Consider the following 14,983-nt stretch of genomic DNA (forward strand, 5'->3'; position numbering starts at 1 on the left):
TCTCTGTAAAGAATTTCTTTCTTGTATCTCACCTAAACTTCCCCTGTTTAAGTTTGAAGCCATTACCCCTTGTCCTACCACTACAGTCCCTAATGAAGAGTCCCTCCCCAGTATCCTTATAGTCCCCCTTCAGATTCTGGAAGGCTGCTATGAGGTCTTATTATTTGCTATGAGGTATTATTATTTATAATAAAAAAAATACTTAATTGAATTAAAAATACTAAGCAAGACATTGAAGTGTCATTCTTGAGTTTCCTTTAAAAAACAAATACTATTGTCACATAAACTCTGTCTACCTAAATTCTATTTGTAATATAGACATTATAGTAACTACAAAGCCATGATGTGTTAAGCTCATGTTGCCAATGTTTGGTTATTTGTAGTGAATACTAGTCATGTTTTACTCCTTTTTCTAATCTTTTAGGCCCTGTCTCAGGGGACAATTATGTTCAAATTAATTCCCGTTTCTGACCGGCCTGTCAGCAACCAAACAACAGTAAGAGACATTCCTTTTTTCCAGATTGTTACTGCAGTTACCCCAATAATGTCTAATGGTGTGATACAAAGCAATGGTGTTGCTTAGAAGCTTATTGCAATCATTAAAGTGTTACTTGCCTTTATGGCGACCTCTCAGCTAGCATCAATATGCTGTTGCTGAAACAGTGAGGATAGTAAGCTGAAATGTACTTGTAATTTCCTGGGGATAATAAACAAGGTCATGAAGCCATTTTCAGTGTGATCTACAGGCTGAATGTCAATTCTCTTCACAATATATGAGAATTTTTTTTTTCTCCTTTAATGAATAGACAAGGTTTGGGGTTTGATCTGGTTTTTGAAACATGACTACTTCATGAATTGACTGAAGTAGCAGCAATACCTGGCCCTGTGATTATAAAGCTCATGTTGTATCTGTTCCAAACAAGGCTTCCGCTCAATCTTGTATATTTTTCTTTACCAGCTCTATGTGCGAGCAATGGCAGATTACTGGCCCTTGCAAGATCCTGCCATACCATGTGCTGATGCAGGTTTGCCTTTCAAGAAGGGTGACATACTCCAGATTGTGGACCAGAATGATGCTTTCTGGTGGCAAGCGAGGAAAGTTTCAGATCTCAGTGCCTGTGCTGGACTTATACCCTCAAATCATCTTCTTAAAAGGTAAAGAAGTTGTAATTTTTCTGAGTTCCAGTTTAAAAATTAGCCAGTTATTCAGACTTTGCTACTTAACATTTTCATAAGTTACTTAGCAATATGATTCAGTGACCTCTGACAAACATTTTTCCTCTTTCTCTTCTCTCCTTGCTCTCCTTCCCTTGAAAGTATCTATGTGAGAACAAGCTTTTGAAAGGACCTTATCTTAAACTGATGACTAAAAAGCACACAGCAGTTGCCTAATCTCTGTGCTAGTTGCTAAGACATCTAATGGAGTGTAGCAGCTTTGGTCAAAACCTAGTAGACCTGGTTAAAAGAAAGGAGGTGGGGAACCCCAAAACATACCCACCAAACAAACAAAAAAAATATGCTCAAGGAAGAATAACGATCCCTTGCCTGTTATTTTTTGCATAAAGAGACCATTATTTCTGTATGACATGCTTTCTGAACTAGAGTACTTGAATTGCTGAAACATACTTTCAGTATGATACTCTAACCGTATGTCCTGTCTATGTTTACCTCAGGAAAACACAAGGCCATGCAATTGTAGATGATAAGTTTCAATTTGTGCTACATGTAAACCTAGCTGTGGTCTGTATAATGGAAGCTGAAATCAAACTAGGTTGTGATCGAGGTTGCAAGAGGCTCTGTGTAATAGCAGAACTAGTAATACTACAGCCCATAGCAGTAGCACACTCTTCTACTTCCAGGAGTCTGGACCACAGTATGGTTTATCTTCCTGTCCTTATATATAAACTCAGAATTTTCTAAATACTTCCGGGCTGTTGATTTGGAAATTGCCTTTAAATAGTTCTGGTAGCATATTGGCTTTCTTTCAGGGCTTTGTAATGGGCTAAAACATTGGTCATATTTCCATTCTTATCTTTTCTCAGCTCAGTATTGATTGATCTTACGTTTAAGCAGTGAATCTGAGAGAAGCATAATGTGCTTGTGGACGGTTTTGTTTCTGTAACTGTGATAAATTATTTCTATGTAGGAAGCAGCGAGAATTCTGGTGGTCTCAGCCCTTCCAGCCCCATCTCTGTCTCAAATCATCAATGTGTGAGTGAAATGTTACTTGAATGGTAGAGTAGGAAATAAAAGTCTTTATTTCCAGGGATACTGAAATAGAAGCTCATACAATCCAGTTTAATTCAAAGACGTTGTTTCTGGAACCACATTGTAACCTCAGAACTGTGTTAACTATCCCCAGGAAAATAAATATTAAATGGTAGTTGCACCTGAAATACTGATGGTGGAGGTTGTTGTCCCCAGGGTACTTGGGATCTGACTAAGACAAGTTGTGAGTTCAACTCCTGAAGTCCGTAAGATCTAGGAGCTCTCTAGGAGAGCCAGTTCTCTCAGAACTGCGTGTAAGTCTTGAGGTGACAAGCGTACTAGCCTGGCTTTCCAGGGACACAGATAACAGCTCTTCACTAGAAGGTGACATGCAATAAGTTTAGAATGTTTCTTTGTTACCAAAAGTATTGAAAGATAGAACTTTTTTCCTTAAGGTATAAGATAAGCTCTGCTGCCCATGAGTTTATTCATGCTGACAATCCAGAAATGCTATCCTCTGCTAACTCTTAACTTTCTGTAAACATGTCAAATTGTTGCCAGTGTTCTAAGAATGTTCTTCCTGTTTTCTCTCTCCCCATTTTATTCTATGGTTCTTTAGTATAAAATTAATTCTCTCATGATAACTCCCAGATGGAGTGTTTCTCATTGCCTAGGATTCTTCTTGCACTGGTTGCTTTGTTCATTAGAGCTGGGGCTCTCTTTCACCGTAATTTTATTGCATTTAACTGCTTCAATGGATATGCTGTGGGCAGTAAGCACTGTGGAAGAAGGTAGGAAATCATGTCTGGGACAGTATTGCATTCCTGTACCTGGAATCAATATAGCACATGGTTTACAGGCTTTTTCAAAAGTCTTCAGAAATGAGGCAGTACATGCAAAAGAAACACAACTTCTTGGCATTTTGTGTGCTTAGCATAATTGAAATCAAGCCTTTTTTCACTTGAAATAGTAGAAGCTTATGTTGCCTTAAAGTGGCAACTTAAGCTATGCATTATCTGGTAGGGAGCTGAGAGTTTGCATGGGTTGTTGTGTGGAAGGAAAGACTACATTTCCTCTCTCTCTTTTCCTCTCCCTCTTTTTCCCATCTTCAGCAACTGACCTGGGCAGTTCTGAGAGAGTTTTTCTTCAAAGGATACATATGGGCAGAATATGGTTGACAGATGCCCTGACAGTTGCCCTGTAAAATAGCTCTTATTTGGACCTATCTGGAGGGGCACGTGAGAACAGTGCAGTATTACAAGCCCATGAGATTGCATTTCAGGGGTGTGAATTGATGTGATTAGGGGATGGAGAAGGAGCTGAAACAATCTTTTCCTTTTCTTCCTTGTAAAAGTAATAATAAAACAACCAAACAAAACTCCTTCCTTGAGTGAAGCATACTGGAGGGATACACACTTTTTAAAGCTACAGAAGAGAAGGAAGGGAATGGAAAATCGTGTTCTGTTATGATAATACTTAATAGATATTTACAGGATAAACAGTGACAGCCATGTTAACCTTTTATTAGGTTAACATCGAAGGGAGAATTCCAGTTAGATGTGTTTGACTCCCTGCTGCAAGCCCTTCAGAGCACTAGTTTTAGAAGAGCCTTTTGCACATCAATAAGTTGGAGTTAACAGGAAAAATACTTAAATAAGTCTAAAGCTGGTCTGAGTTTCAAGTATTTTCTGAGTGCAGTCTTGTAAGATCTCTAAGGTTTTTTCCTCCTCAGTGTTTTTCCGATTCAGATGAATGTTTTTCTTTGTATTGTAGAGGATGACATGCAGATTGATGAGAAGTGTGTGGAAACAGGTAACTGAATTCACTTAAGATTATTCTATTTGCTTTAAGGTAGTAGCTAGTTAAAGCCTCGTTCTGTTTCCCAGATAAAAACACTCATTCTCCTAGTGAACTTTCTGGTAGAAAATGCTTCTTTTTTCATACCCTGGAAACCTCATCCTATATTAGTGTATTAAAATGAGCTACTTGAAATTCTAGTGTATAATCCTTGTAGCAAAATGCTGTGCTGAAAAGAGGGACCACCCAAAAAATATCTCCCTGAATGAGATCTGACCTCTCTGATTCAGGTTTTGGACCGTGGCTGTAATGTTACCACAGTTTCTGCCACAGGTTATTGTAGTCTTGGAGAACCCACTCAATTCATTGTCAAGAAACTTATCTTGGGAGACTATTTTTTTATTTTTTTTTTTTTTTTCCTTTTTAGGCACTGAGCAAGAGTTTTACATGTAAATAGCATAGGTGAAGACTGTTAGCTTGGCTTGCTCCCTAAAGCAGCAGAGCTTATTCTTCCTTACCCTGAGGTAACTCAGAAAGCTCTCATGGAGGGATGTGATCCTGTAGGACTGGGTGGAGAGAGACCAGACAGTTAATTCAATTATGGTGAGCTGTATTTTGCCACCTCAGTGTAAAGGAAAGAGGAAAAATACGTATGAGACTGATAGGAGCTAGAAATTTGGTTTGATTCTGAAATTCTATAGGAAGACACAACTAAATTTTGAATTTATTTTAATATCCTTGCAATCTGGATTACTAAACAAGATGAAGAAACTTTTGAGTCTGGTAAGTGCCTCTGTCTTACCTCCAAATTCCTTGCTATTGTTCTGCTGTGACAAGGGCACCCCACAGACAAGCAAGTATCTTAAAAACAAGCAGCTGACAAAAACCAGAATGCCATTTTTGCTTTAGAAGCTGTTCTGGCTTGAAAAGCCATTGTATAAAATCTTGTTGCCTTAAAATCATCCTCTTGCTCTCTGACTACTTTAGTAATAAGGTTTTTGTCTTGTTACCCACAAAAGTGAGTTTCTCCTCGTGCATCAGTATCAGATCTGTTTATCAAATCCTAATCAGTTACACTCATGCAAGCTGTGACAGCAGGAGCTGCATTGATGTCAGCAGGTAATTGGCTTATGACATCAACTCCTACAGGCACTGGGGATTCAGGCCTCTATTACCCTAAGGTAAAGAGGAGAGCTGTTCTGGACTCCTGATTGTGTGCATGACTGGCATACAAGAAAAAAATACTTTTATAGAAGGAACGATACATATATAAGACATACAATTATTTTTTTTCCCCAAGCAGTTCGGGGCAGGGGGGGTGGTGGTGGTTTGTTTTTTTGGGGGGGGGGGTTAGGGTACAGCTACCTGTTTACAGCATATTTGGAATTCTGCGAAAATGTCTTTCCACCTTACACTTGCTCTTCTCCACAAGGTTCCAAATTGCCAGTCAGATCTTCTCCTCTTATCACAGGTGGTTGGTTCTCTTCCACCTCTCAAGCAATGACCAAAGCTTTTAAGACAACCAGCAGGTTTCTACAAGGCAGTCTTCTGTTTTCAGCTTAGGATGTTTCTGATAACTGCACTTGAGGATTACTCTTGCAAATCCTATTCACTCCTCAGTGCTGAGTCAGCTCTCTGCTGCATCCAGTCAGTCAGAGGAATAAAGGTGCAAATGTTTGCTATCCTACATTTTGCTTTAAACATTAGTTAAATATCTGTGTGATGTATTTTGCAAGTACAATACTGACATAGATGCTGTAGTTGAGTCTCTTCTTTTTTGGAAACTGAGAATTCATGCTAGATCAGGCATATTTTAGATTTAAAGCCTAAAATACCAGTTTCCTAAATACACTGGATGATGCTGGTTGATCATGGGTTTTTTTAATCTTAGTATCACGTGTCTTCTCAAAACTAATTGTTTTATGTCTGTCTCTATTTCAATGTGCAGAGGAGCTTAAAGAAGGTAATAGTAACTTTTCTTTCCCTGGCTTCTGTAAGCAGTATATCTTCTTATTTATCTGTGTTTATTGCTTGTTCCCTGTAGGCTTCCACACTGCACCCCATGCCATAGAACAGAAGGTAGATAAAGCAGAAATGCTCAAAAAGATTTGAATGGTGGCTTAAAAGACCTGAAGATAGAAATAATACAGGCGTGTGTCAGCAGAACAGTACTCTGAACTTGGCCCTGAACACAGTGTTCTGCCAAGTGGTCTTCCTACCATCATAAACACGTAGTTGTTAGTACGTACAGAAACGTAGAAATAAAACTGCATTTTTAAAGGTACAAGTAGCGAAGAGTGTAAAGATGTAGAAGAAGGGTAACTAAGATCTGATTTTGATACTTATATGCTCCAGGAGATAACTGTCCAAGAATCTAGTGCTAAAAGATGAAACATTTCCTATTTTGCAAATGAAAATAATGTTCCTGCCTTGGAACAATTATTGCCTTTAAAGCTAGGTCTATGTCTTCTGTATCTTATTATTACTTTAACAAGCCCTAAATGGAATAAACAGCTTGGATAATTCTATGCACGATTAGGCAAAAATTAGGATTCTTTTTTGAAGAGAAATTGAAACACTGCTGATGCTAGGTTTTTTCTGTACTTATTTGTGACCAATCACCTTTATAACTTAGTTTCTGAACTGTTAAAGCATTGATTTATTGGGAAATTGATACCTTTTTGAGCCTTATAAGAGATCTAATTTTTAAAAAATACATATAGAGATTTAGCATGCTCACCTGAATGGTTAGGAAAAGAACAACATGAGAATGGAGACAAAAAGAATTGGAAGAAGCGGATTAGTTTGGGATGGTGGAGCACAGATACCACTGATCCAAAGAAGTTTAAAAAGGAATAAAAAATCAGGCCTTAATTCTGCCTGAAAGATCTGAGCAGATGCATATTTTTGGGCAGAAACAGAGTTGTAAGTTAGTTATTTCTGATTCTGAGCAACTGTTTTGTTGATAATTGTAATGTTACAACTAAAGAGTCCTTATAAGTTAGGGGTCACCTGAAAAGCTTCAATTACGTGGAGGTTTTTCTTTTGTAAGTATTTCCAAAAATTGCTGAGTTTCAAATCTAATTTAGAAAATACCAAGATTTTTTTGTCTTACAGAAATATTGGTCCTTTGAGTTGGTCATTGGTCGCGTGAAATATTTAAATATTTCATGTGATTGAGTATTGTGCCTATTTTATTAGTCATGATACTTCCATATGTTTACCAAAATGCTGTTTTCCATTTGGGATCATCAATAATTGTTAGCCATCTAGTTCTTAAGCTTTTATTGTTCTTTATTTTGTGAGTATTTGTTTTTTGTATTCTAGAAGAGGAAGAATTTGGTGAACTTGGTCAACGAGTCTTTATTGGTATGCAATTACTAAAGATAAGTAACATGTCTGGGACTTGATTGAGATTAAATGCTTGTCTGAAGTTGTGTTTTGTTCTTTATTTCATCTAAAACCTTACTGTATTGAATTCTGCTTACTCTGCTTTCCAAACTTCAAGAGGCCTCTTTCCTCCTGAAAATGCCTGTTCTCTCCATTTAAATCTCTCTTCCTGTTAGGTTTCTACAAAGACTTGGCCACCACTATTTTAACTTGACTGGCTATTGAGATTTTCCTTACTTTCATGATAAGTTTTGCTGTCACTAAGAATAATTATGGAGTCTTCCATTACAAAACTAGACCTAAAAGTGAGGTTTTCAGAGTTGGATGGTAAGGTGAAGCAGCAAACCTATCTATGTTACTAAACCGTAATGGCCTTTAAAATAGTTTGATTCATTCTGGAAGCTGGAACAAATGTTGCAGATTTGCTTTAGGAGAGTGAACCAGCTACACCATCAAAAAACAGTTGACTTGTTCCCTCGTGATGCTTTACGTGGCCAGAAAGTTCTCCTTTGGCTTGTTTTGGGGATCTTTTGGGGGTCTCCATTTCTGGGCTAATTTTCAAGTGACTTTCAGTAAGACTTGACCTCCTCTTCAGATGTCTATTCATGCCAAGTTCTACCAAGCTGACATAACAAGTGCAGCAATGAAATTCACTAACTTTAACCCTGCAGAAAGCTCAAAAAAGCGGTATGTTGTGTAGCTTAGAGACACTCTAGACTGAAGAACTAGTTGCCTGCATCTCGAGTGTATTTTCCAGTACTGATGTCTTTGTCCATTACAGCTGGTTTCCGCAGAAGTATGCGCCTGTGTCGCAGAAAGTCCCGGACCAACCAGCACTCATGTTACACTCGGTGCCCCAGCAGCTGTTACAGTGCACTTGCAGCTCCGTATGAAGAAGTGGTTAGGTACCAGCGGCACCCAGCAGACCGGAACAGATTAATTATACTAGTGGGTAAGAGGTTAATTACTTATGCAAATCTCACAACCCGTAACAGAGGGGAGGAAACCATCAGTCATGGTCTGATCCACTGAGGTTTCCACTGCTGATTGCAAACTGTGCCGGTAGTTCTCAAAGCAGCATTTCAAGAACGAGTGTCTATAATTTGACTCCTTTTTTTGACATCTTTTTTGGTTGAGATAATGGATGTTTTAAAAAGTCCTTAGAAGAAGCCATACAGTTATGAATGCTGGTTGATAATGGATTTTATTTGGGGAAATAGTTTGGGTTTAGATTTAGTTGGGACTAGTACAGAAATCTAGTGAAGAAACTAATACAGAAAAGCTAGTTGGGACTAGTACAGACTAGTAGAAATTTCTGTACTAGTTCTTTACTAGAAAACATGGTTGTGTGGAGGCATTTGTACAACCAGTGTTAAATGCATGAATATGGCAGATTTAAGAAGAATGTTTAAAATTAGAAACTAGAAAAATCTCAATCATGGGCAGTAGAAAAAGGTAAAAAGATGCCTTTAATAATGGTTGCTACAGGAAATACTGTATTGAGTGTGTTGCAGGCTCTCAAGTAGTTTTTAGTGATAGTGTCTGAAAGGAAGCTGTTGTTCTACAGTGTTCTATGAACCTGATAAAGCAAACTGGGTAAAGGCAAATCCATTCTTTTCTAAGTCTGGAAGTATTAGATGGTGATGTTTTTCTTTTAAAATAGTATTGCTGAGCTGCATCCTGGGTATCACTGTGTTGCTGGGAAGTGATTTGTACCCTGAATCAACCAAGATACTTGAGTCACTTCTGGTACATTTTAGGGAAATTTACATTTCATCTGTGTGCAAGCAATGTGTTAGGAAATGAAGGGGATGAATGCAAAAAGTGCCTCTGTCAGTAATCAGTTACTTCCCAACTTTTCAGGTCCTGCAGGAGTTGGTGTGAACGAGCTAAGGCGAAGGCTTATCGCAAGTAACCCACGAGAGTTTTCAAGTGCCATACCTCGTATGTAATGTTCTTCCTCTTTCCCCTGCTACCTCCTTCAAATGTGATTAGGAAATGTCACATACCTTCCTCTTGCTTTTCTGTATTCATACACTCTTTGCTGTATTTGGCTGTTTTTTCAACTCTGCTGCAAGCCAGAGTCATTTTGTTTTCTAAGGGTTAGTTTAAAATCCTGTCTTTCTCCTTATTTTGGCAAATCAGACATAGGTATTTTCAAGTTATAGCTCCTGAAAGCCTTAAAGCTTTATGTAACAGTAAATTATCTGCATGATTTTGTTTAATATTGCTGTTTGCTTTTCCTAGATTTAAAAATAAGAATATTTCTTAGGTATATTCTAAGTTCATAGCGTTTAAGTGCTCAGATACGAGAATGAAGGAAACAGAACTTGGTGCTTAATAGGCTTTACAGCTTTCCTTATCAGCCTTCTAGTCTCAGATGAGACTTACACAGCTTAATTTCTGACGTAATAACTAAAACGGTTTCTACCTGTGCTTATTTGGTTCTTGTGATTTGGATAACCAAACACGAAATGTATGAATCTGAAGCTGGTTGAAAATTCAGGAATTCTTTTGTGCTTAAGAACCCAATTATAGGGAAGGTGCAAGTGTAGGAAGACGTGTGGGATGTTTCTGAATCAACTTTAATCATTTTTATATCAGAGGAATAAAAACAGTTGTTCAACCAGTTCCAAAGTGGTTCCTGATTGGTTTGAATCATATACTTGGATTAAACCACTCTTCTACTCCAAGAAATACAGATGTGCTCTGCTAATTTTCAAGGTTGCCACTGGGCAACCAGTAGAGCAGCAAGGCTTTTGCTCTGGATTAATAAAAGGAAACCCCATTTTATTACTTCTGAAAGTACTGATTTATACTCAGTCATTAAAGCTGTCTCATTTTCATTTATAAAATTACAACAATTTACTTGCAGTTGATTTTGTGTGTGTGTGTTTATCTCCCTTCAGACACCACTCGTGTTCAGAAGAGTTATGAAATGAATGGTCGTGAATATCACTATGTATCAAAGGAAACTTTTGAAAACATGGTGTATAGCCACAAGTAAGTGGGAAAGATGAATTATACTTTTGTTACTTAAAATGTAACATGATCCAGGACAAGACAGTTTTCTACTTAGGTTCCAAATCTGTGCTTTTCCACTTGTACTTACTCTGTATGTTTGGTGTAAATTTAGGTCAAGCTACTAGAGCCCATAACTTCAAAAACGGTGTTTGTGCAGTTGCAAATAAGTTCCTCTACAAATAATCTCAGAGTCCTTCTGAAACAAAGTGGGATCTCCAGTCCTGAATGTATTTGATGTGCTTGTAAGTTATGAGGTTTAACCCTTTTGGAACCCAGACTGCTTTCTAAAACTGAGCAGTGAGTCAGACCTGTTCCTGATCTACAACTACATTGCAGAATCTCTGCAGTGATGACATTTCCACGTAAGCAGCTGAACTGTAAGGGCTAAACTTTCAGCAGTGTCTCCTCCTTCCTGTGCATCAATAATTCCCCAAAGATAGACCAGCGCATCTCCACTCCTTAAACTGCACAAAGTGCTTTGAGATCTTCTGATTTATGAAGAGCATTTTATCATTAGAATCAAAACCTCTAAACAGATAATATGTAACAAGAAGTAAAAAATGCATGCTTTGGAGATGTCAAACTGTAATGGTTCTGATTTTGTGCCAGTGTAACAGGGAAGAACAAAGGTGGAGGCTGTTCATCTACTATATTTTATGCTCATTGTCTTGATCACTGGATTACATTTGAAGATTTCACTCTTAAATGGAACCTTTTTGAGACTCAAGTGCTCTTTCATTTTCCTTCTTCCTTACCACTGCTCCAGGATGCTGGAATATGGGGAATACAAAGGGTACCTGTATGGTACCAGTATTGATGCAGTGCGAACAGTCCTAGATGAAGGGAAGATCTGTGTAATAGATTTAGAACCACAGGTGAGTTGTAAAGGGGCAGGTAATCTAGAGTCCATTTCTCCTGGAAGGAAGACTAATTCTCTGTACATGCTTGAGCTACTGGAACAGTATTAGTTGCTTTGTCTTGTTTTTTCACTTTAGCACATGGTGCTTATTAGTAATTGCATGGGTTTTGAGAGGTGGGTACTACAGTATGTTCAGATCAGTATAGTTCATTTGTTTCCAAGTCAGCAGCTGCATTATCAGGTGGAATGGTACAAAAATGAGTTTTCATACTTGCTTAAAGCAAGATGCTTTCCTCCAGTATGGAGCACTAAAGGTGTACTTTTTCCAAAGGTAGCTCTCCAGCAGTTAAAAAACAGATTTCAGATTAATCTCTAATGTTGTTGATTGTAGAGATCTGTTAATGACAATGTCCAGTCACTCACTGGAGTTGAAAGCATCTCCTAATAATGTTCCCAAGCAGAATTAAGTGATTGGTGTGCTACAGTTGCTTAGCAACATCTGGTCCATGTATTATTAGTGAGGTCATTTTAAAGTAGGTGTTCCTGAAAAAGATTACTGCTAGGACTGGAGATAACATGTTGTAAACAGTTGGCTTTTTATGGGAGTGAAACTGAGATGAATACACTTGAAATACTTCAACTTCTTTTTACTCTTAATTTGCAGGGCATACAAGTAGCCCGGACCCATGAATTAAAGCCCTACATCATATTCATCAAGCCATCCAGCATAAGCTGCATGAGGCAGACTCGTAAAAATGCCAGGATCATTACGGATTATTATGTGAACATGAAATTCAAGGTGAGATTTGAGAATAAAAGGGACTCTGCTTATTATTCTGGGATTCTGTGTTTAGAACATCATGTAGTCTACTATGTTAATTCTATAAAAAAAAAATACTTTGTCTTTTGGATCAAATCTAAGCTATTCTTGTCTTTTTCTGTTTAGTTTGTTGGGATTTCTCCCCCTCCAGATTTTGAAGTGGAAGGGCTGTAATTTGTACCTAGGGGATTGAGGCATTTTGCTTCAAAATGTCTTTAAAGAGGAGGTTATACTTTGGCCTGTTTAGGATGATGGTTGACAGAATTCCTTGGGAAATATTACAGGACAAAGGGGTCTAGGAAGGCTGGACACTCTTCAAGAATGAAATCCTTAAGGTGGAGGAGCAGCTGGTCCCTGTGTGCCAAAAATCAAAGCATCCCTGGAAGTGTTCAAAAACTGTGTAGGTGAGGCCCTCAGTGACATGGTTTAGTGGTGGTCTTGGCAGTCCTGAGGTAATGGTTGGACTTGATGATCTTAAAGGTCTTTTCCAACCTACTTGATTCTGTGATTTCATATACTTTTAATTAACTGTCTTGTGACAAGACTTGGGTCAACACATACATTTACTGTTTGCACTGAAAATCCTGGGATGCACTTCATTCAGTAATTTAATTGTATATTTTTTATGTAGTATCGCTATTTTACACATGCTTAATGACAGTATCCGTATCAATTTTATATTAAGTTCTACAGATAAACCACAAATCTTGCTTGTAGGAAATGCGTTTCTTGTATTTACAACGCACATAGTCACAACTGTTTCCATGCAAATCATAATCAAGTTTAGCATCTTAAAATTTTGGAGACCTCAGTCCCCTATAGAAACTATATATAGAAATGAATCAGGATTGCTCTGTCAAAGAAACATGAACACTGGGGAAACGAACTAAAATGTGGAATGAGAACACAAGTGTTAGTGGCTTGGCCCTCAAGTCCCTAACATCTTCCGCCAGTGCTCATAGAATAACCTTCCTGGGGCAAATGGAGCATACTGAGACACAGGGTACCTCCTTGGGAAGAATATAGCATTCAGGTCTGTTTCAGAGGCTTGGTACAGGCTGTGGCACAGGCATATGTTACTATAGCAAACTGTAAATTAAATGAAGTACACTGGTGCTATCTTAATCATAAAATGGTTTGGGTTGGAGGGACCTTAAAGATATCTAGTTCCCACCCCTTGCCGTGGGCAGGGACACCTTCCACTAGACTGGGTTACTCAAAGCCCTATCCAGCCTCGCCTTGAGTATCTCTTCACCTCTTTTTTACATGGCCCCCAGTGTTCTGCAGGTGCCATGCAGGTATGTTTCTTTACACAACACTGAAGTTTTATAGACTTACTCTGTGTCTCTCAGGAAGAAGATTTACAGGAAATGGAAGATTCCGCGAAGAAAATGGAAGCTCAGTTTGGTCAGTTCTTTGATCAAGTGATTGTGAATGATAATTTACAAGAAGCATCTGCACAACTGCTGTCTGCAGTCCATCGTGCACAGGATGAGCCCCAGTGGGTCCCTGCAATATGGATATGCTCAAACACTCAGCCCTAATTCTGAGCAGCAGGCAGCTTCAGAAAGATTACAGCTTATGTTTTACTTCAAGAATAATCCTAATGTCAGGATTGCAAGAATTTATCTTTGTATGCAAGGGATTTGGAAGAGGATTAGGAAAGAAGCTGCTACAGGCGATATAATCATACTATGTTCTGTGTAGCTCTTCAGCTTTTTGTTACAGCTGTATCAACTTTTGTACAAAAAAATGAAATATTGAGTGCTCAATTATAAGAATAAATAAAAATCTATTTTGTTGCATGTATCTGCATAGTTTACTCATACATAGGTACAGAAAAGTCCTGTCCTTTTTATGATGGTCACTCTGGTACTGTGGTAGCTGCACGTCCTGGAAGCTTTACTGACAAACAATATTCAGCCAATATTCAGGCCAGAGCATGCTCTTTTAGCTTGCTGTCTTGGAGCAGAATGTTATTTATGAAGTTATTGGTTTGTTGTTTATCCTTTTTAAGACAGGAGCAGAATGCTGTTGCCACAATAAAAACTACTCTAGAAAGCAGTTATTTTCACACTACCTATAGCTTGTCTTTTCCTCCACCAACTTGAGTAAATGCTGACAACTGACAGAACATGGACTTACCAAAGAGGAAAATAAGAGTCAGAAGCCCCTTTTCCTAGTGGTTTGCTTCACCATGGCATGTTCTCTTCATCAAATGATGCAGTGCTTGTGCCAAACATGTTCCTTACTCTCTTGACTTCACAGCTGCTTTGCTCCCAGAGGAACACTGATGATGATTTGGTTAGCCTAACTCACCTTGGAAGACTGTTAACAAAAGCAATTTAAAAAGTCTTAAAAAGATTATTCAAAGCTAAACAGTGCAGCTACCACGATGCCTGCTTGTTCTAGTCAGGCCTTGTTTAGAGGTAAAAACTTGGAAGCGGTGTGGGTAAGCACAGGTGGTGGGTGAGACTGCTGCCAGCTCTGTGCTGCTGGTCTATGACCAGCTCCCCCTTTCGGCTGTGTATTCCAATGTTTGTCCATTCTTTCCTCTTGCCTATTTTTCATGTACTTACCAAGCAGATGAATCTGCTTTCACTATTAGATATTCTTATTTGCGTTGCATTTTGCTTCATGTCCCTTTCTCCTAGAAAAAAATTTATCACGTTTATTTCCTACTTTCTTTCTCTTTCCATTTTTTTTAAATTATGATTATTTTGCAAACTGTCCGTGCTACAACCTCCAGAAGGCTGGTCACCTTGGTTTCCCACTAACGTGTATTTGCTTTTGCTCGCCCAAGAGACGACGATCGCCCCACAGCGCCCTGAGACGGAGCCGCGAGATCGGAGACAAACGGAGGTTACAGCGGGAGGCTGGGCCTG

General features: G+C 38.5%; 1 protein-coding gene across 1 annotated transcript in view; it reads left to right on the top strand.

Annotated features, from left to right (window-relative positions):
* The window catches only part of MPP4 (membrane protein, palmitoylated 4 (MAGUK p55 subfamily member 4)), a 21,411-nt gene extending 7,505 nt beyond the window's left edge, over positions 1–13,906 (top strand). Inside the window, exons 8-21 of the mRNA XM_010019766.1 lie at positions 425–496; positions 959–1,155; positions 2,147–2,211; positions 2,982–2,999; positions 3,982–4,020; positions 4,768–4,788; positions 5,954–5,968; positions 7,333–7,374; positions 8,177–8,347; positions 9,259–9,339; positions 10,305–10,398; positions 11,186–11,294; positions 11,943–12,077; positions 13,451–13,906. Of these exons, the coding sequence (XP_010018068.1) occupies positions 425–496; positions 959–1,155; positions 2,147–2,211; positions 2,982–2,999; positions 3,982–4,020; positions 4,768–4,788; positions 5,954–5,968; positions 7,333–7,374; positions 8,177–8,347; positions 9,259–9,339; positions 10,305–10,398; positions 11,186–11,294; positions 11,943–12,077; positions 13,451–13,642 (1,251 nt within the window). The 3' untranslated portion in view covers positions 13,643–13,906. The remainder of the gene's footprint in view (positions 1–424; positions 497–958; positions 1,156–2,146; positions 2,212–2,981; positions 3,000–3,981; positions 4,021–4,767; positions 4,789–5,953; positions 5,969–7,332; positions 7,375–8,176; positions 8,348–9,258; positions 9,340–10,304; positions 10,399–11,185; positions 11,295–11,942; positions 12,078–13,450) is intronic.
* Positions 13,907–14,983: the final 1,077 nt, after the last annotated feature.

The sequence above is a fragment of the Nestor notabilis genome, unplaced genomic scaffold (assembly GCF_000696875.1).
Source record: "Nestor notabilis isolate BGI_N333 unplaced genomic scaffold, ASM69687v1 scaffold32508, whole genome shotgun sequence".
Lineage (NCBI taxonomy): Eukaryota > Metazoa > Chordata > Aves > Psittaciformes > Psittacidae > Nestor > Nestor notabilis.